The 21744-nt window shown below is 29.5% G+C and overlaps 2 protein-coding genes across 2 annotated transcripts; both read right to left on the bottom strand.

The window, feature by feature from the left end:
• Nucleotides 1-11525: 11525 nt before the first annotated feature.
• On the bottom strand, nt 11526-14640 carry LOC117913661 (serine/threonine-protein kinase STY46-like). The gene is made up of 6 exons (XM_034828699.1): nt 14425-14640; nt 13893-13954; nt 13702-13789; nt 13078-13621; nt 11897-12039; nt 11526-11810 (listed from the first exon to the last, which is right to left on the bottom strand). The coding sequence occupies exons 1-6, from the start codon at nt 14638-14640 to the stop codon at nt 11616-11618; spliced, it is 1248 nt and encodes a 415-aa protein (XP_034684590.1). The 3' UTR covers nt 11526-11615.
• Nucleotides 14641-19814: 5174 nt separating this feature from the next.
• LOC117912327 (protein BIG GRAIN 1-like A) lies at nt 19815-21313 on the bottom strand. The gene has a single exon (XM_034826879.1). It carries the CDS (start codon nt 21140-21142, stop codon nt 19865-19867), a length of 1278 nt encoding a protein of 425 aa, XP_034682770.1. The 5' UTR covers nt 21143-21313; the 3' UTR covers nt 19815-19864.
• Nucleotides 21314-21744: the final 431 nt, after the last annotated feature.

Below are 21744 nucleotides of genomic sequence, written 5' to 3'. Positions count from 1 at the left end.
AGCCTCAAAATTATTTTATTAATCAAGTATTATTTTTTTAAAATTCAACTTTTAACTTAAAAAAATATAGAGGTAGATTATTGAGAGTGGATAATTTTGAAAATTATTGTACAATTATCTCTTACATAAAAGGCAAAAAAAATTCTATTTCTCATGCCCAAAGATGTTTCCCCTTGCTAAGTACTTGTACCACAATGTCAGTCTATTATTTGAGTTTGATTAAGGACAAGGTTTGGAAATTTCTTCTACAAGTACCAACAACTCCTTCATTTTCTTCCATCATTTGGTTCCCATTTGTAGCTCTTTAATTTTTTGTATTTTCTAAAACTTAGAAGTTGAAGCAAAATATTATTTTCATATAAGTTAACAATGAGCTTTTGAAATGAACAAATATTATCTTAGATTCGTATTCACCTTTTTAGAATAAATAAATAAATAAAATAAAAAATGCCTTTAATAAAATTATTTTTTTTAAAAACTTTTGACTTGTTAAAAGTTAATTTGATATTGAATTCAACTTTATTACTTTTAATGCCTTGCTTTCTTTTTTCTTTTTTCTTTTTTTTTTTGAAATATAATGTCTTTTTCCACGTGAAGTCACTAATCCTAAGGTATGAATATGAAAAATATTTTATTATGAGAAGTGTTTTTAAAGATAATTTTATAATATTTTATAAAACAAAAGTTTATTTAAAATTTTTGAATGTTTTTAACTTGTTTTCTGTATTTATTGTGTATGCATAAACTTTAATGTAAATAACGTTAGATAAAGAATACAACATGAAGATAATATAACCATAGCATAAGAGGTTTTAATATGGTTCGACTAAGAATGTCTATATCTATAAATAAGATAAAATCAGTTGATTATATAATAGAAAACATTACAAAAGATAAAATCAAATACAATTATTAAATTCTCAAAACATCCCATGTTTTCTTATTATTATATTCATACCCCACCACAAACCCTCGTGCTCTACCAGATATCTTCTGTTTTTCGTCATATCTCTATTATTATGGTTTTTATCGTTTATATCTATCTCATAACTTTTTGCATTATAATATAAAATATTTATAACAACTTTCTTTATTATATAAGGAAATCTAATATTATGATAATATATTAGGAAATACTCTATATTATTCTTTACAAAAAGAAATCTTTATTAACTATAAATTTGGGATACTTTCCAATAATGTTTTTAAATATATTTTAAAAGCAACTTTTATTTTTATATATAATGTTTTATTTTTAATTAATTTTTATATTTATTTTTTAAAACATCCTTTAAAAAAATAAGTAAAAACAAATCAAAAGAACTAAAATATATTATTTGAAAATATCATATTTTATATTTTTAAAAATAAAAATTATTTTATATTTTTTAATTATTATGCATATCATACCATTCCTTATTTTGAAAAATGAAAATTTTATCTAAAATCGTTACCAAATAGACCTCGCATTTTAAGGATTATTCGAGTATTATATTTGCAGAAGCTCTTTTCCCAAATTCTCATCCTGTAGAAATTTTACAAGACAATGATTAAAGGACTCAAGAAAATGATAATGGTAGGTGATTAAAAAAATTATAATCGAAATTTCTAATTAATAAGCAAATACAAAAACACAAGCATGAAGCTCATGGGCCACAATGGTCTATGCTCTCGTGTCATTTATTTCATGTTCTTATTTGAACCCTTCGTTACATTTTGAGGTTTATTTTTTATTTATTTATTATTTTATTATATTCTCTATCCCTGTGTGTAAGGAAAATTCTCCGTGAGAACATGAACAGCAACAACCTCCGAAGTCTGCTCCGAAGTCTCGCTTGCTTTATTTTATGAGGGTCCTGCACCTGCATTAATGCCTTGTCCTTTGCCTCGTGAGTAAATGAATAAAAGGCACGTGGCAGTAGTGGATTAAAATCTTATTAAAAAAAAAATCATCACTCAACTCTCTAGAAAACCGATAGAGCCGTGGAGATTTTTTTTTTTTTTTTATCCACGGAGCCCTGAAGTTACCTTTAGTGGCTCTAAGGGGACTCGTACTGACAACCATTGGGGAGAAAACCCAAGACCGGATCAACTGAGCTACCCCTTAGGATTAGCTATGAAAATTATTAAATTTAAAAATAATATATATTAAAAATTATTATATTTTTAATAAAACATAATACTTATTACTTAATAATTTAAATTGACTTTAAATTAAATTATACTTTAAATTATTTACTTAAAACTTATACTTAATTTTTATTTTAAGTGTTAAGGTTGTTTGATAAGATTAATTTAAATTTTATTTTAAATCATTAAATTGACATGCTTATTATCATAAGTTATAACTACAACAAAGAAGATCGAGTAATAATAAATGTATTGTGAATAGTAAAAAATATCATAGAGATAATTAAGATAGATATGGATAAAAAGATAAAATAAATATATAGGCTTAAGAATAAGTTAATTTTTTTTTACTTATTACCTTAAGTTATTTCATTAAGTCATTAAGTCACTTTTAAGTTATTAAGTTGATTTGACCTAACACTGACTTAATTATTAACTTTTAATTAAGCTAGAAAATAAAAAAAACAATTAATAGTATATAGTGTGATTTTATTTCAACATCTAAGCAAAGAGGCTATTCAAAGTGAATGATTTTTTAAATTATTGTATAATTGTCTATTAGTGAAGGAACAAGACAATTCCATATTTGATTACCAAAAGCATGACAGCTGTTTTTGCCACTAACGGGTCCAATAATGGCCTTCTAATAATAGAGTTTCACCAAGGATAATGCTTGGAAATTTCTCTCACAAGATAATTTCATCACTCCCAAGACAGCTACATTTTGGTTCCCAACATTCATTTATATTCTTTTGTCATAGTTGTAACTGAAATTGAAGTTAATCATGATCTTAGAGAAATAATTTTTTAGATAAGTTAATAAAGAGCTTTTAAAAAAGGAAAAATTATTATTTTCTAATAGTTAAAATAGTATTTAAAAATAAAAAATACTTTTTAAGAATCTTAACTCTCAATTATGAGTGGTACTATTTTCAAAATAATTTATCTATATGTTAAAGAATTACGACGCTACCAAAGAAACAACTCAATTATAATTCTTGTAATTTTCAATCTAATTTATCTATATTATGAAGAATTAGAAAAATGTTTTTCTTTCCCTCAAATATCATTTATAAAACATATTTTTATTTTATTAAAATTTTGAAAAATATATTACCATTCTCTTTAATGAAAATGTTCTTAAAATTTAGTTTCTAAATATAATAATTAATTTTACTTCCATTTCTTATTCTCTTCTTCCTCCATTAAACTTAGGTATTTTTAAATTAATTAATTAATTAATCTTTATAGAGATAAGAAAAAACATGTAAAAATAATTTTTAATTTCTATTATTTTTATTTTATTTATTTCGTATTTTTTTCTTAAATTATCCAAGAACCATTCAAGGAGATAAAGACATGTTTGAATTTTGTATTATTTAATTCATATCTTAGTTAAATCTTCCATTTCATTTTTATTATATTTTCTATTAATATTGCACATGGTGGACTATTTTTCACTCAAAAGTGATTAACCTTTAGGCTATGTTTGGCTTGTGGAAAATTTAAGGGAAAGAAAATGCAAATGAAAAATGGAAGAAAATAATAAGTAAAATAAAATAAAAAAAATAGATTAAAAATTGATAAATTATTTTTATTTGCTACTTCAAACTTATTTTACTTATTTTAACTTATCTATATAAAAATTAAATAATTTAAAAATACATAAGTTTTTAACTAATTTAAATTAAATTTGACTTTCTTTGATATTTTTACTAAACATGAGAAAATCATATTTTTTTCTTTCTTTAGTATTTTCCGATAATAAAATATAATCTAACTCAATAATCCAAGAAGGAATTTAAAAAAAAAGTCTCAACCCCCTTTATGTTCAAAAGTTTTGCTTTGCAAGTATTATTCTAGTATTTGCATGAGCTTTTTTTCCTAAATTCTTTGATCCATTTGCCATATCCAAATGTGCTTGCCTTAAATCCATGAATTTTAATCATTTTCTTTATGATTCTAAGTACAATAAAAATGATAAATATTAGGTGATTCAAAAACCTCAATTTTAATTTCTAATTAATTAATAAGCAAATGAAAAAAATACAAACATTTAGCTCATGGAGCATTGTGACTACTTCAACTCTTTCAAAAAGAGCTTTAATCATCTTCTATTTTAGACTTTAAAAACTATAAGAAAAAAATGTTGATTTAATAAATAAGGTCAGTAAAACACCCTTGAGCATCGTCCTAAAAATAAAAATAGTAACATGTTCAAATAACTCAATCTCGTAACTTTAAGGAAATTGCTTAGGTATCAATAGTGTATCGTAAATTTTAAAGACTATCAAAAAAGTTAATTTAATAAATAAAATTAATGGAACTCACTCAACCAACATCTAAGCGCTTTAAACTATTAAGTTATCCAAATTGAATAATATTCTTATTTTTAGGGCAACGCTCCAGTGTATTCCACCGACCTCATTTATTAAAAGTAACACAATAAAATAGAACCAAGGTACAAGAGTATAGAAGAATGAGATTCATATTAAAAATCATGAGATCTAAAGTGTATATAAAGCAATGCACGATGATGATGGCTTCATGATACCTACAAACACACACACACAAAATTCAGTGATAGAGTAAAACCATAACTTAAATTGACATACGAGTGGCATATTCAATGACCATAACTTAAATTGACGTATAAGTGGCATATTCAATGAATTATGTCTTATAAAAGTTGGGACCTTTCATGGATATGCAACTCTCTATTAGAAAATATGAAGCCATAACAAAAGACTCAAAACTTTAATTATTGTCTATCTTACACTTCAAAAACTACCAAAAAAGTCGGTTTAATAAATGAGGTCTATGAAACACACTCGAGCATTGCCTTAAGAATAAAAACATTATTTAGATCGTATGGCTCAACTCGTAACTTTAAGGAAAAATGCTTAGATATCAATCATCTATCTTAGACTTCAAAAACTACAAAAAAAAAAGTTAGTTTAATAAATGTTATCGGTTGGTGGAACACACACGATTAATAGCTAAGCACGTTAGGAGATTGAGTAGTTTAAACCGATTGATATTTTTATTTTGAGGCAATGTTCAATGTATTCGACCAACCTCATTTATTAAAGATAACACAATTAAATGAAACTAGGTTACAAAAGTACAGACAAATAAGATTTGGTTATAAAATTAGGAGATTATATATCTACGTGTATTAATACATGATTGATGATGACTTTTAGACAATTCCGTGATAAAGTAGTACTTTAATTTCAAATTTCAACTTATAAGTATCATACAATGAATCATGTCTTATAAAAGACCTTATGCGGATACCTGTTATCAATGCAATTCTCCATTGGAAAATACGAAATTATAAATTAAGACTCTCATCTGCCCCTTTCTCTCTTTGGGCCCTGTGTTGATCCGCTGTCTCAGGATTGAATCAAAGTCACATGTGCTTATAATTAAAGGAATTAAAACAAGTGAAGGTGAAAGATGATCCAAAGTAGCTCTGAAAACTAAAATAAAATTTAAATTTAAATTTAAATTTAAAAATAGATGTTTATAGAATATATGGTCCAATTTGAATTCGTTTTTGAGAAGTAAAATATGCCTTTTTTTTTTTTTTCATATGTCAATAATCTTAACAATATTGTGGTGTTTAATGAAATAATTTAATCACATGACTTAAAAACAAGATGATTAAATATTCTAAATTTCAAAGCCCTTTTTTACCTTTATTTTATGAATTTATGAGGTTTGTATTATAAATATTTAACAAATAATAAATTTATTGTTTAAAATTAATGAAGGTAAGAATGATTGAAAATTGACATAAATAAACATGTTAATATATTAAAATCAACTTAAATAATTAAATATTAAATAATATGTCTTTAAAAAAAAATTAATTGGAAATTTAAGATGATGTTATTTTTGGTAAAAGATATTTTTGTTCTTAATTTATATGAGAAGGTTTTTTTAAAAAAAAAATTCAAACTTTTATTATAAAAAAATTATAATTTTTACTTTTAAATTAAATTCAAAAATATAAAATTATCTAAAATACAACTATAAAAATAATAATATAACTTTACTTAAACATTTAAATAAGAGAGAAACTCTAACACCTCAACTCTCAGATGAAACTCTAACACCTCTTCAGCCATGTTTGTTTCCTTTTTCTCCGACACCGAGTCCCATGCTTTTTAACACATTCCAAGCCTTTTAACTTTTATGCAAAGACAACGTTTTTTTTTTTTAATAATTTTTATCATAATTTTCATTTTATCATGGTAAGGGAGGACTGAATAAAAGGATTTTTATTTTTTTTTTGTTCTTTCCCTTTAATTCTTTTTGTTATCTGGTCACCACCAGCCAACTCAGTCAATAGTACAACTAGGATGAAAGAATGTGACCGAAGGACATTGTTATTTCTACGTTGCTTTAAATTTATTTTAATAATTTAAAAATGAATAAGTTTTTAATTACGATATCATTTAAAATAAGAGGGTAATTAATTGAAAGGAACACTAATCAAGAGATTGGACATGTGATGTGGCAGTGATAGGGAAAATACAGAAAGAAAGATGAGACACGACATGTTCTTTTCATTTCTTTTACCTTTCTGGCCATCATTAATTAGATTTTTTTTTTTTTTTTTTTTTACGCATAAAAGGGACTAAGAAGATTTTACTTTGTGAGTGTTATTCTAGTGTGTGTATAATAGTATATATATAGTTTGGATATGATGAAAAAAAAAAGGTATCAAAATAAAATAGCTAAAGGATTGTTTGGTAAAATTTAATATTTTTATATTTAAGGACTTAAGTTCAATTTAAGTTTTTGACTTAAAACTTATTACATAATTCTTATTTTAAGTACTAAAATTATTTGATAAAATTAACTTAAAACTTAATTCTAAATCATTAAATTAACATATTTATTATTATAAATTATAATTAAGATAAAAAAAATCGAATAACAATAGAGATTATGGAGTAGTAAAAAAAATCATAGAGACAATTAAAGTAAATAAAGATAAAAATGTAAAATAAAGATATGAGCTTAAAAATCACTCAACCATTTTTACTTATTATTATTTTAAGTTATATAATTAAATTATTTTATCAAATATATTTAATTTACTTAATAACTTGAATTAAGTTTTAAGTTACTTTAAGTTATTAACTTCATTTACCAAACACCCACTAAGCAAAATAATAAGAAAAGAATTAAAAGATTTTTTTGATAATTTTCTTTAAGAAAATGCAAGGAAAATTCATGGAAATTACATTCTTCATGAATTCAATATTTTTATGAATAATTAAATAAGATAAAGATTTTACAAAATTTTCCTTTTCTTCTGTTATTGACTTTTGCCCTTTATTTTCTTTTCCTTAAATTACTAGAAAGTAAATGTGCCCAATTTATGTTTTATTAAAGGAAAATGTGAGAGAAATAAAAATTAATAATAAATTTTTTTTTTGGTTTTACCATAAAATAATATAATTAAAATTAATTGAAAACTTATATATTTACATATTATTTTAATCTTATAAATGAGTTATATATTTGCATATAATTTATTTTTTATTTTTTTATTGTTTTTAATTTCATTTTACCTTTTCTCTTCATTTTTTTTTCTTTTTATATTTTCTTTCAAAATTTCGGAGAGCAAACGAAGTCTAGAAAAATTAGGGAAAAGATTACAGTAAATTATAAGTATTATTTATAATAAGTAAATTGCAATTTTCTTTCTTGAGAGTAATTAATTTAAACTTGCAACTAGCTTGAGAAAATCATAAAATGTGTTTCCACATAAACTAAAAAATTTTAATTTTTTTTTTTTTTACCAAAATTACTATCAAATCTGATATAATTTTTCAACTTCAATTTACTACAAATAAAAATTAGAATTTTATTGCAATATCAAAAAATAATTTTTATAATTATTATAGAGATAATATTAACACTGGCACGTGTATATTTTTAGATTTTACAATTTTATATTTCAATATCATTTGTTTATACTTGTTATATTTTATTGTTTTTCGTGAAAGGAAAAAATTAAACCAATTTTTGAAAGCTTATCAGCATGGTCGACAAGGAATCAAAGAACCACTACCAAACTACAAAACGACAACCGACAAAAGGCTTGAAAACAATAAAAAATAAAATAAAAAATGATATGGAGAAAATGTGAAAGTGAAATGGCTTTCGTATTAAAGCCGCCTTTGCCTTGTTCATTTTTGAGTTTGATGGAGAAGGATAGAAAAGGAGAGGCAACTTATTTAATAGAGACCCACCCGCCTCTCGTCCTTCTTCTTCGTCCTCCTCTTTTATTTATTTATTTTTTCGAGTAGTGTGCAGTTATTGACTGTGGGTTTGGTTGATTGATTGGGATACCTCACTTTCCAGCTTTGTCCTATAAAGAAGGACAATATTAAATAAAGACTTCTCTAGTCTTTACCTTGTATAGTAACAGGTAAAAGGGGCGTGAAATTTACTATATATATAAATTTTTGGGTTATTTAATTAAAAGGAATGAAATCATTTCCAATTTATATATCCAAAGAATACCCTCATTTTCTTTTAATAAAAATAATATTTATTTTTAAAATACTTATGTAAATAATCTTAAAATATTAAAAGGTATTTATATAAAAATGAGTCAATATATATAAACTTTCGAGTTATTTGATTATAAGGGATATGAAAGGTTTTAATATATATAAATTTTCAGGGTATTTGATTTAAATGGATGAAATCATCTCTATACGTAAATCCAACATTTCATTCTTTTTTTACCCTAAAAAATACATATTTTATACAAATATATCCTCACTTTTTTCTTAAAAAATATTATTTTATTTTAAAACACACATATAAAAAATCGAAAATATTGGGAGGTTATATAAAAAAATAGGTTACTATTTAAGTTCACAAGTAAGAGAGGTTGGTTTTACAAATTTGGTATCTATTCATTCATTTTAATCTATTAATCCTAAACTTTTAGATTATTCTATTAATTTTGTTTTAAGAAATGGTTATTTGATTAAAGGGCTTTTTGGAAACCCAATTTTTTAAATTTGATCTTCTACCATTTTTTGGCCTTGTTTAGATAAAAACGTCCTCATTATTTTCTTGTAAAAATTACTCTCTCTTTTAAAACTTACTTATAAATACTTAAAATGGTAAATGATATTTATATTAAAACTGAGTTACTTTTCAATAAAAAAAATATATATGAGAAGAGTTAGATTTACAATTTAAGAATTATTTCATCTTTTTTAATCAAATATTCATAAAAAAAAATAAAATTTTATATACTAAACAAGATTTTATAAATTATATTTTTTATTAAAAATTTATTTTTAATAAAAAAATTAAATAAAAATGAGAGATGTACCATACCTATTTTTATTAAAAATAAATAAATAAATAAATTAAAGAGAATGAACGAAACAACACATTCTATAATTTTTCCTTACCCCTTTTGAATTCAAGCCATATTCTAATTAATTTAACACATTATTTTAAACAATTTAAAAAAAAAATCTCTATTTTTTTAAATTTTTGTACAATGAGAACCAATTGGATTATTTAAAAAATAGTAATATTAATATATAAGCTCAAACTTATCAAAGATGTAAGATGATTATTTATAAACCAAAAACACTAGTGTGACACTGCATCTCAATCTTTTTTAATTGCCAATAGTGCTTTGACTTTTCCACAAAGTAAGAAAAATCTTAGGATTATGACGGTCGCATCAGGCCAAAGCTTTCAAAATCATACCCACCTCATTATTTTCATGCATCGATTTTTTTATAAAAAAATTTCTAACAATGCTTTTGCTGTCCGTCTATCACTTCCATCACTTCTCGACTTTATTTTTATGTGTTGACCAGTTGAAATAATGGATATGTTATTTTCAGAAGAAATTTTCTGAGGTGCCCATGTTATAAGATTTGGGGCATGATCAAGGGCCCAAGTTTATTTTAGATTTGGGCCAAAATCTTTTGTGGCCCAAGATTGAAGGCCTTGGGTTGTCACATGGACCTCTATGTTTTGCCCGAATTCAGTGGATAATTGGGCTTTCAGGCCATGATAGATTATCAGCGTTGCCCGTTTGTCAATTCTTTTGAATCGTAACTCAAACCTATGGCCTTTGGCTTTGATCCGATTTGTTGGATCCAACTTTGATCATTTCATTTAAAAACCAATTGATATTCAATAAGAATAAACCAAACCTTTTATAGCACTCAGCATCACACGTTACAACCCTGTTTTAAGAGCCATTATTTGGGTGAACCATCTTTGGGTTTAAAAGCGACGTTATTGCACCCCAATGAATAGAAATAGAAAACATTGTAAATACGAGAAAAGTGATGAATTAAGATAATATGTGAAATACAAAAATCAAAATCATAAAATAAGTTGGTTTATATAAGTTACTTTCATTTTTAATGGGTTGATACCATTTGAATTGTTTGTCAATTCATTTGAATCGTTAACTCAAACCTATGACTTTTGGCTTTGATACCAGTTGTTGGATCGAACCTTGATCATTTCCTTTAAAAATCAATTGATATTCAATAAGAATAAACCAAACCTTTTATGGCATTCGACATCACACGTCACAACCCTGTTCTAAGAGCCATCATTTAGGTGAGTCATCTTTAAGTTTAAGAGCGACATTATTACACCCCAATGGATAGATATAGAAAATGTGGTAAAAATAAGAAAAGTGATGAATTAAGATAATATGTGAAATATAGAAATCAAAATCATAAAATAGGTTGGTTTATATAATTTACTTTCATTTTTAATGGGTTGAACAATTTTTATAAGATTAAATTGTTTTATTCTTATTTTTGTTTTTAATAAATAAAGCACATGAATGAACAAGAAATAAAATTTATTTTTTATTTTCATTCATTTGCAATGCAAATGTTCCAAACATGCCCTTATTATGTATATTTGATGTATTTGTTGAATAGAGAAAATGTGATGCATACAAACAAAATAAGAAAATGCCACATAGATATTTATTTATTCACTCTTTGTCATCGTTTTGAATAATTTTAGGTATCTTTATAGGTAACCTATCCCAAATTTCGATTTATATTTGCTTTTCTTAAAATTTGAAGAAAACAGTAAAAAATAATAATAAATTAATTTTATATGCTATTTTAAACTCATTTAATCATTTTTACATAAAAATTAAGTAATTTTAAAATACATAAATTTTTAACAAATTTTAATTATATTTGATCTTCTTTCATTTTTTTTAATGTTAAAACTAAACACAATGATTTACTCTTACTCTAAGGATTCTCATAATTTTAAAATATATTTATATAATTAATAAGAGACTATTACACGTATAGTGATAAGAACATCTTCCCCTAATCAATGTAGGATGTCACGATACAACTATAAATTTAATAATTCACCATAATTCTTTTGCAAGACTCTTAATTATCAGTCCATTACTGGGTTTTCCGTAGTAATCATATGGGAATGGATTCAAAGGGTTTGCTCTGAATCCTCTTCAAAGTGGAGGCGATTTTTGCAAAAGATGGTCTAATCGAAGGATTTTCATTCCATGAAAGGAGAATGAGATGGATGAGCTCTTTCATTATTTGCCCATCTTTCTTTGGAAGTGCAGGCCTTAGCTTCTCCTGTCCACACACCCCGGATGCGATCTGTTTGGGTACCAGGAAAATAAAGTTGAATATCTATTAGAAATACGATCAATGCCCATTTTGAAAGATAGATTTAGTTTTTATACCTGGAAAGGTCCGTACTCGGTCTCAACGTACGGATATTCTCCGGTGATGAGCTCATTGAGGATGATCCCGAAACTGAACACATCACACTTTTCGTTGTAAGGCTGAGACCGAGTCACTTCGGGTGCCATGTATACGAAAGTCCCTGAAAAAACCAAAACATTATTACTGAGCAAAGCAATAAGGTATAGGGCGGAAAGGTGTGGATTAAAAAGAAGACGATGAATAAGGTTAAGTGCATGGATAGAGGAAATGTATTTTTATAAATAAATAAAAAAGATAATTATTAAACACCTGTCAAAATCTTTTATTACTTTTAATTTTTAAAATAAATTTTAAATGTGAAATAACAAAAATATCCTTTTTAATCTTTGGGTCAATAACCCTAACCTTATTTCTTTATTTTATTTCTTCTTCCTTTAATTCCATCTCTATCCCTTCAAAAATAATGTAACGGCATGCATGGCTCGCGAGTCGCGTCGGATGCAAGCGTCTGTTTTGTTTTTGTTTTATAAAAAAATAAAATTTAAAAGAAAAAGAAAAGGAAATAAAGGAAAAAAATGAAGAAAAAAGAACACTTTAAATTAGAAAGTTTTTCACGAGTATAATTTTGTTAGACAAAAAAATGGTGACTGAACTCAAATGAAAAAATTGACCACTCATGTATTCTATGGAGTATAAGCAAGTTTTAAAAATAGAGGGTTATAATTAAAAAGTCAAGACATATCTTAAAAGGTAACAAAGTTTGATACGATTCATTAATATAACACGAACTCAATACATTTTTACGGATTTGAGCCGAGTCTAAATGAGTTTGAGTTTAACCCATTTAATAAATAAGTAATTTTTGGATTAACGCGTATATACGAATTTGATCTAAATTGAGTTATTTAATAATCCTATTATTTACTTAATTATATTTTTAATCTTATTTTAAATTTATTTTTAAATAAATAGATTAATTGAGTCATAAATATATCTGATTGATACATTAATCATATATATAAGAGATAACTCAATCTGATTATTAAATAAGTTACACGATGTTACCTGTTTAATAATTAAATAGTATTTAAGCTTACATTTTTTGACATAATTATTATTTAGGTTTGGATTGAGCTATGTATTAGAATGCTCGGACTTTGTCACTACACGAAAATGACTCCCTAACCCGAATTGTAACCCCTATACGTGTGATAATAATAATATTTCTTGCCTGTTTCACCACTGAGGGCCTTTTCTCCGTCGCACAGGAATCGAGCATTGCCGAAGTCTGCAACCCTTACGTGCTTGGCATCGTCCAAAAATATATTACTTGGCTTCAAATCGCGATGAATCACCATAGGCCTTTGGTCATGCAGGTACTGCATCGCTTCCGCAATCTCCAGGGCCTTCGCCAACCTCTCCCAAAACGGTGGGAGAGGGGCTGTTCTCTCTTCTCCTCTCTCCCCCCTCCCGTGCAGCCACTCCTTCAGTGTCGTGCTCAAGAACTCCGTCACCAGCCACCCGTGGTCTGGTGGACGAAGGCAGGCGCCCATGAGTTGGAGCACGGATCTGTGGCGCTGCCGCGATAAGGTGTCGAGCTCCTGGGTGAAGAAGAGGACAGCTCCTTCATTGTTGTGGAAGTATTCGGGGAATATGCATTTGACTGCAACGTCCAGGCCTCGCCATGTTCCTTTGTAGACACGTGCGGTGCTTCCTTCGGCTACTAGCTCTTGAAATTCAATCTGTTTTTACCAAGGCCTCAGTCAAAATCAAGGTGAAAAAACTTTAGTGGATAAGCAATAACACATTTGTTGGGGCAGACCTCATGGGGCTCAATGTACCATCCGCTGTTCTTGGCTTCATCGATGAGAGTTTCTAGTTGGTGGTGAACAGGTGTGGGGGTCCGAGGACTGGCATTGACATTGAGATTATTGGGAGGAAAGTGGATATTGTCCTTAAATTATTTTTCTTGTCAAATATTTCAAAGGAAATATCCTATTTTCAAGACCTTACCTTGGACGATTCTGAGGTTTTTCCGTGCTTTTCCCATTCTTGCTGCTCTGCTCTCCATGCCGCTGAATTCCCCATTTTGAAACCCACAAAAAAAAAAAAAAAAAAAAACCACATGATTTGCTGTATGATTTTAGGAGATGTACGTAGAAATAGACTTGATACGTAGGACAAGTGATAAAGAGACTTGGAGAAAAAAAATTTGTTTCTCCTTCAAACCCTATTTTAATTTAAAACTTCAGAAAAATCTTTAACTTTATTTTTAATTTCTAACTAAAATTAAAAAAATGTAGTAAATGACTCTGCCTAAGCGCACCAACTGCCCCAAGAAATAAGGCTCACACAAGGCCCTACATGGCAGGACGCCCACAAGCACACCTATTGGGGGCCAAACTGGTCTGACAAACTGAAACCCAACATGGCCTAGGCCCAAGCATGCTGGCAACTAGAACCCATGTGTGTCCAGCCCTGAACCACTTCTTTCACAGCCAGGGCCCAAACCATCTGCCAAGCAAAACTACTCCAATGGCCCTACCTCCTGCTGCTGCTCAACTTTGGCTGTAGCCTGCTGGTTTTGCTGGTGGGGTTGTGAAACACTGGAACCCATTTTCACACACTTCCCAAAGCAACACATCTGGCCCTGGGCTGTGCCATGCTTTCCTTGCTTGCCTGAGGAAGAGGCAGACGCGGGAGACGTTATGCGTGGGCTGAAAATGGCGGTCTTCTTGTTGGTATTGCCATTAGTATACATGGTGGTGCGGCCGGAACCCGAGTAGTTATATTATTGGAGTTGGGCGGGAGGGAAAGGAATACCAAGCCTGCAGGGGCTTTTAAATGTTTTGTTGTTGTTGTGTATGATGGGAAAAGGACAGATGAGGGCGGAGCTTGTGAGGAGGCCAAGTCTTATTATTTATCAAATGTGGGTGACCATAAGGGTTCAAGCGTGCAGATTCTTTGTAGTTTTGTTGGGGTACCCTATACTTACAAAAGATTTGACGGACTGTTTTATGGATTTTCAAACCTTTGGTTTGGACGTGGGAGGTGAGAATGACAATTGGGCGGCAAGGTTTTGTACCAATCTATGGTGCACAAATGTCTTAAATGGTCCATATCAAATTGTTTTCATGAAGCTATTTTGAAAATGAGAATGAGGGTGAATTGTGATATTAGGTTGGGAAAAGAAAAAAAAAAATCAAAACCCTAGAGTTGGAATATATAACTCCTGACCCCCCAACTAATGACCTTATTATGAATCGGGGGAGCGCCCACCTACCCCGTACCCCCCTAGAACAGGGGAGTCCCCCTAGACCCCCTATTATTGCTTCTTGTTTTATTTGTTAAATTTTCAATCCGAGCTATAATTCGAGAGGAATAGACCTACCTATCATGCTTGGGGAGAATCCCGGAACTCAAAAGTTTTGATAGGTGTTCCAGGAGCTCTTAAGATTGTTTTATTGACCTCTTGAATACAACTTACGTGTACGAAAGGCCTTATTCAATTCCTTCATTTCGAAAGGAATTACGGTCTCTTCTTTTTAAAAGTAGGTGAGGAAATTGGACACGAATCACAAAAATATCCTTTTATTTAGCCTCATGCAATTAAAAAAGAGGAATTTAAGGATGTGTTTTGCTTCCTTTAATCTATTTTTATTATAAATAGTTTAAATGAAATTGTTGTAAAAAACCGATGAAAACAAATAAAACACGCCATGATTTATGTAATTTGACCTCAAATGAGATTAAGACGAGGTTTCACTATTATTGAAGTGTATTATAATCTTGGAATTTTTATATCCTTAAACCGTAATTACTTAAAAAAAATTAATTGTTTCAATGAAAATCTTTTTCTTTATCGTACATAATCGCATAAGAATATTCAATATAACAAACTAATAATCTATCATCTAATTATCGAAGATACATTTCTTATGAAAAAAATTTATAATAAGCTTTTTCCTTTTATAATAATAGAAATGTCCCTCTTAAAAAAATTTATTCCAATGGTAAAATAGATTGGAAAGGGAATTTTAATTTTGACTCCATATCGTACAATTTCTTATGTATTTATTTAGCTAAGAAATGTCAAAAGGTTTTATTGCTTTGTTGAATTCATTTAGCTATTTGGTACGTCATTTTGAATTGGGGCAGTGCCTCTTTGAAAATTTTGGTACTCTACAATAATGAAGCTGGTGGTTGAACCAACCAAGCTCTAAAGGAAGGTGTAGGAAAACCATGGGCAAATGAATATAGTAGTTGAATTCAATATTAACTTACTCCCAATTTATGTGCACCAGTATCAATTGAATGCAATGGCCTTAACTGGTGATGACAAAGGTCAGTTTTCATCACGGAAAGTACTATAACAAGAAGAAGATGTACCAAAAACAAAGACAATTTTTTTTTTTTAATTTGTTTTAAATTTTGAATTATTTATATACATGATAAAAAATAAATTTTGTGTTTTTGGTTGTTTTTAAAAAATATTTTTAGCAATAATTGAAAATATAAAAACTATTTTACAAACTTTTTATTTGGAGTATAAATCTAAAAAATTATTGTTTTATATTTGAGTTATCAAATAGAATTTTATTATTAAAAATAAAAATTATTTTTAAAAAGGGTAATGAAAAACCATTTTTTGAAACTGATTTAATAACGTAATGTCATTTACCGTTAAAAAAAATTGGAATCAAATAAAGCAACAGGCTTGTGTTTTGAAAACAGTTAAAAAACATAAAACACACAATTGGAAAATTTTTCATGGGAAATAGTTTTCTGAAATTTTTTAGAATATTTGAAAACACGAGAAATACTTTATCAACTTTTACTTTGCACTGAACTGTACAATACCTTAGTGGAACATAGAGAAAATTTTCTTAGTGAAAGTAATTGAAAACAGTTTTGAAAACTGTTGTGAAAAAACATTTTTTGAAAACATAATGAAACGTAGGCATAATAGCTACTTTTGTTTGAATGTGATGGATGGAGTGTGATCTCCTCCTCCTCGGCTTTATATGAGAAAAGAAAAGCTGTAACAGCGATGGAAACTCTCTGTCTCGGGATCGCCAAGGAGATAGATTTGTCTTTTACCCACACTTGTAAAGCAATTAAAAGTGAAAAATAGTGGCAGTGGTCCATTTCTTAAGGCCCCATCTTTTCCAACTTTTTCATGTTCTACTTGGAATTGAAAGAGATTCAGATATGTACCAACAATTTATATTTTATTTTTAATTTTTAATTTTTAATTTTATTTTTTTGCTTCATGGCCATGGGCATCTTTTATAGAATTTGATTGGAATATGATAAGAATTTGGTTAGGTGACGTGTAAGTTGTAACCACCTCTTAACAGAAGTTGGTGGTGCCATTTTAATTGCTGGATTAGAACAATTAAATAATTGTAAAAGGAAAAAATTATACCATCATTAATATTCTAATAAGAAGATAATCTCATTGTTTTGATTTTCTTGGTATGGTATTGGTTCTTGTAAGAGTAAATTTGTAAGTTTACGAACTAATTCTAACTTAAAATCCACATTAAAAATAAAAAAGAATTTATAAATCAAACAAGTATAGTATCAAAGAAATTATTAATAATATAAATGACGTATTATTTATTTATACTTGAGGAACCGACTCTACTATTATTTGTCATGACGAGTTTATGATATTAATAATTTTAAAATATATTTATTCAGAAACATCAATTTTTAGGAACATCGGGATTTTTTATTTTTTTTCTTATTATGAACCGAAGGATGTGATAAAAAAAAAAAAAAAATTGGGAGTTTTCTATGTTAATATCATTGAGTAAAAATTTACATAATAAGAGGGTAAATACTTTTTAAGAAAATGGTGGGGAATATGATGAGAATTTGTTATAAGAATGGGGGTAATAGCTAGGAGTGAAGAAGGGTCAACGCCTAGAAGTTAGGTTGTCTCTTCAAACCCCTCCACCCCACAAGCATTATTCTTCTCATCATTGCTGGCAACTTCCCCACTCCACCAACTGTACGGAATCTTCAAGGAAACATCAGAGGAATAATCCCTGCAAGATTTTTAATCCCAACCACAATATTGAGTTCATGTTTATCTAACACAGACCTCTTTGAATAATTGAGCATCAAAAGGGCATTACAAATTTGGAATATTTATCTACCCTGGTGTACTATTCGATTAAGTTATAACTCCACTACCTCCTTAAACAAATACAATTTAAATCTTGTTTTTAGCTTCTAATCATATGATCACGTTACATTTTGACTATAAATAGTACTTCAAATGATTTCATATTAGTAGCCTTTGCATGACATGTTGGTTACGTAGCACTGTTATATTTGTAGGTCATTATTAAGTCTAATACCGACGAATCCATACTTGAGCATGTTTAATTTAAAACTAGTTCTCATCGATTATAAATTATTACATCTCGAGTATTTCACTTAAGTTCTAAATGGTAGACTTAAAAATTTATTGGAACTTCACTTGTATCATTATTTTATATTCTAGAACTCAAACTTTGTCATTATGGTAATTCGAACATTATTTTAGAACTAGGTTATGTAACAAGACTTTAAATAACATTATTCGATACATATCGAAATTGGACTATTTATTAAGAGTGTATCATAATTATCATGATAATAATATAATTATTTTGTTTGGTTAGGTTATTCAATCATCATGCCCGTGTTGATAAAGATTTCTGGACTTTTCTCCTGCTTTTATCTAAAATTTAGATGATCCCAAAACTTGGAATTCTAAGGGTTAATGTCCTATATTTTAAAGGCATGTCTTTCAATCCATTGTAGGCTTATAGTTCCCCAAGTTTGAACATGGTTCTATTAAAGTTTAAGGATGATTTGCCAACACATCTAAAAGTATTTTCATTTGGGTAGCCTTTAGTTAGGAATGAGTAAAAGCAAACCACGGTAGTCATGGTCACATTTTTTTTAATTTTACTTGAGGGGCACTATACTTGCCCTTTATGCCAAAGCTTCGGCCAATTTTGTGAAGAATATTTAAAATATATAGCTTTTTTACTTTTTAATTTGGATAAAGATAAAAAATATTGTAAGATTTTTTCTTAAACTATCATTAGATATAATCTATAAAAAATAACATTTTTCTTATAAATAAATATATTATAAATTTTTATTATATAACATTTTTCAAACTTTTCATTCCTATATATTTTTATTTAAAAATAAATAAATTTCTTTCAACATTCCAAATGTTTTATGGAACTTAGAAAAGGTTTTTAGGTGTAATTGAAAAAAAATTTATTTTCTCCCAAAACTTTACACTTTTGAGATTTTCCTTAATTTCTTTTTCTTTCCCATTAAGGTTTCTACCAAATGGAAAGATGAATTGTTATAAAGATAAATTTAGCTTTCCTTTGCTTTCCCACTCTTTCTTGAGTTCCAAACAGAGTCCAGCGGTCAATAGCATCTAGGCATCCCTTTGCGTTGGAGGGAGAGGTCCCAAAATTTAACCAGTGTGCACTTTACTTGGTCTTTGAAGGGGTTGGAATTGGAGATAGATGCTATAACGCTATCTCCAAGTAAGGACCAATCCAGTTCTTGTGAAAGAAAGCAAAAGCTCTCACTTTCTCTATTCCCATGGGCGAAGATCTGCCTTTCTCTTTACCATCACCCTCACATTTTGCTTCTGATTACGATCTCGAATCTTCATTTTCCCTTCTTCTCTTTCCTTTTCCCCCTTTTTTTTTTCGCCTACTTGTAATCAAAATCATCTGATCATCACCCCTCCGGTTCATGCTTTTCAGAGTTTTCGCCATCACTCTCTTCTCTCACACTTTTTTCTTCTTTTTGTTCCGTTTGCAAAAAAAAAAAAAAAAAAAACTGTCTAGAAACTGAAAGCAAGAACAAACTGTACTAATTCAAAAGATGATATTCACGGAAATATATAATAACAATCTTTTTTTTTTTTTTTTTGGTGAAATATTTTTGGGAAACTACACAAGCAAGCCATTAGCTATGGCGCGATTAGTATCTATATGAGTGGTTTCATACACTGGAAGCTCTTCTTGATACCTGTCATTACCGATTAATGCGAGGTGATCGAGCTCGAATAGATCAGAGCTTGAACAACTTGCAGCATCATCATCTTCGTCTTCTTCGTCATAATTGACATGAAAATTATTGAAAATGTTATCGTTTTTCTTCTGATGAAAGCTTCTGTGTAATTCTCTGGAAGCTGCTTCGACTCGCCTGGTTTGGTCTTGGAATTTGAGGTCTTCTTCATTTCTTTTGGTAATTTTTCTGGATGCCGACATTTGAGTTGAGCCTTCTTCTCCATACACGCATTTACGGCCACATGGCCGACAGTCTTCGTCCACAATAATGCTAACCGGGAAGAATCTGACTGTCCTCTTCGCGTCATTGCGGGATTTCTCCTTTACGGAAGGAGAATTCTTGTTTAAACATGATCTTGCAAATGAGGAGGCTGAAGAACAAGTTGATGGCTGCGAATTAAGCTTCCTCTCGGAACTCCAATCCTCGCAACCTCCCGCTGATGATGTGGTCTTCGTGGACTTCTTAGTGTTTCCTGCAGTGAAAAGTGAATTAAGAAACGTCGCGAGTCGGCCTCCCGGTGAGATTGGCTGCTTCACCTTCTTGAGGTTGCCATACATCTTCAAAGCTCTCGATTTCGACTTGCTAATCTCTTCTTCGCTCTTTGACGGTTCTCTTGTGATCGCAGAGTGATGGCGATAGTCATCAAACATGTGAAATTCGCTCTGTCCATAGGACAAAGCCTGCTCCGACCTCTCCAAACGAGAGGTTCGAATCGGTCTAGGCCTTGGTGGCGGAGCGAAGAAGGACTTCATCGATTCCGTCTCCGACGACGAAAATCCTCCATAACTGGAATCAGAAGAGCTAGAACTCGAGCTGAAGAACAGAGGATCCTGATAGTACTGCCATTTTTTATCAATTTCCGGAAACGACCGCCGTTGATGTCGCGAAACAACCTTCTCACTACCTTTCTTCTCCATCCATTTGTCCGTCACGCCCGCTCCACGAACCTTCGCCATTTCCTCCTCTCCAACGCCTCTGCTGCCTCTCAAACTATGCTTCTTCGCCATTGTTTCTCTGTAAAAATGCAGTTCTTTGTGATCCTCGTCACCATCGGTAATCGAACGATAAATTTCATCCAGAAGACTCGAAGAGAAAGATGGATTCTTCCTCTCGTGACTGGATTTATCTTCTCTCAATGATTTTTCCCACTTGTTCATCTCCGAATGAGATCAATTCCAAAAATAAATAAAAATCAAAAGTAAGCAATAAATCGGAAACTAGATCAACTTGCTTGAAATTGAAGAAAGATTGAATACAGGGAAGTGAGAAAGAAAGCAGAAAGAGAGTAATGAGAGCAAAACTACACGCCTTGAACGTGAAGCTTGAAGAGAAGGGAAACGACTGGAGAAGCTTTATAACGGGAACTTGCGCGTGCATGTCCCTCCTCATAGGAGCCGCTGACAGCGTGGCATTTGATGACGTGGCATCCGACTGACCTTTTCAATTCCGAAATTACCCCTCCTTTAACGGGCAAATGACATCATGTATCCTTTACGCGTTCACCTCCCGAATTCGAATTTGAAGCCTTTGATGGTGTGAACGTATGGGTGATGCTAGTGTATGGTAAAGTGTATAAAAAATACCGTGCACAACAGTGTCATCGTCAAATGTTGACCGTCCTTTAGAGCAGAACTATCTGAGGGGTCCACCTGCTGATGTGGGGCAGGATCCAGTGTACCGCTACTCATTTTAGCTGCTGTGTTCGTACCTTCTTTTGGAAAGAAAAGCAAAGGAATGTGAACAGATGAAGTGAATTTAG

The sequence above is a fragment of the Vitis riparia genome, chromosome 4, assembly GCF_004353265.1.
Source record: "Vitis riparia cultivar Riparia Gloire de Montpellier isolate 1030 chromosome 4, EGFV_Vit.rip_1.0, whole genome shotgun sequence".
NCBI classification, from domain to species: Eukaryota; Viridiplantae; Streptophyta; class Magnoliopsida; order Vitales; family Vitaceae; genus Vitis; species Vitis riparia.
Note: the sequence above shows the minus strand (reverse complement) of the source record. Positions and strands in the feature narration are given on the sequence as shown.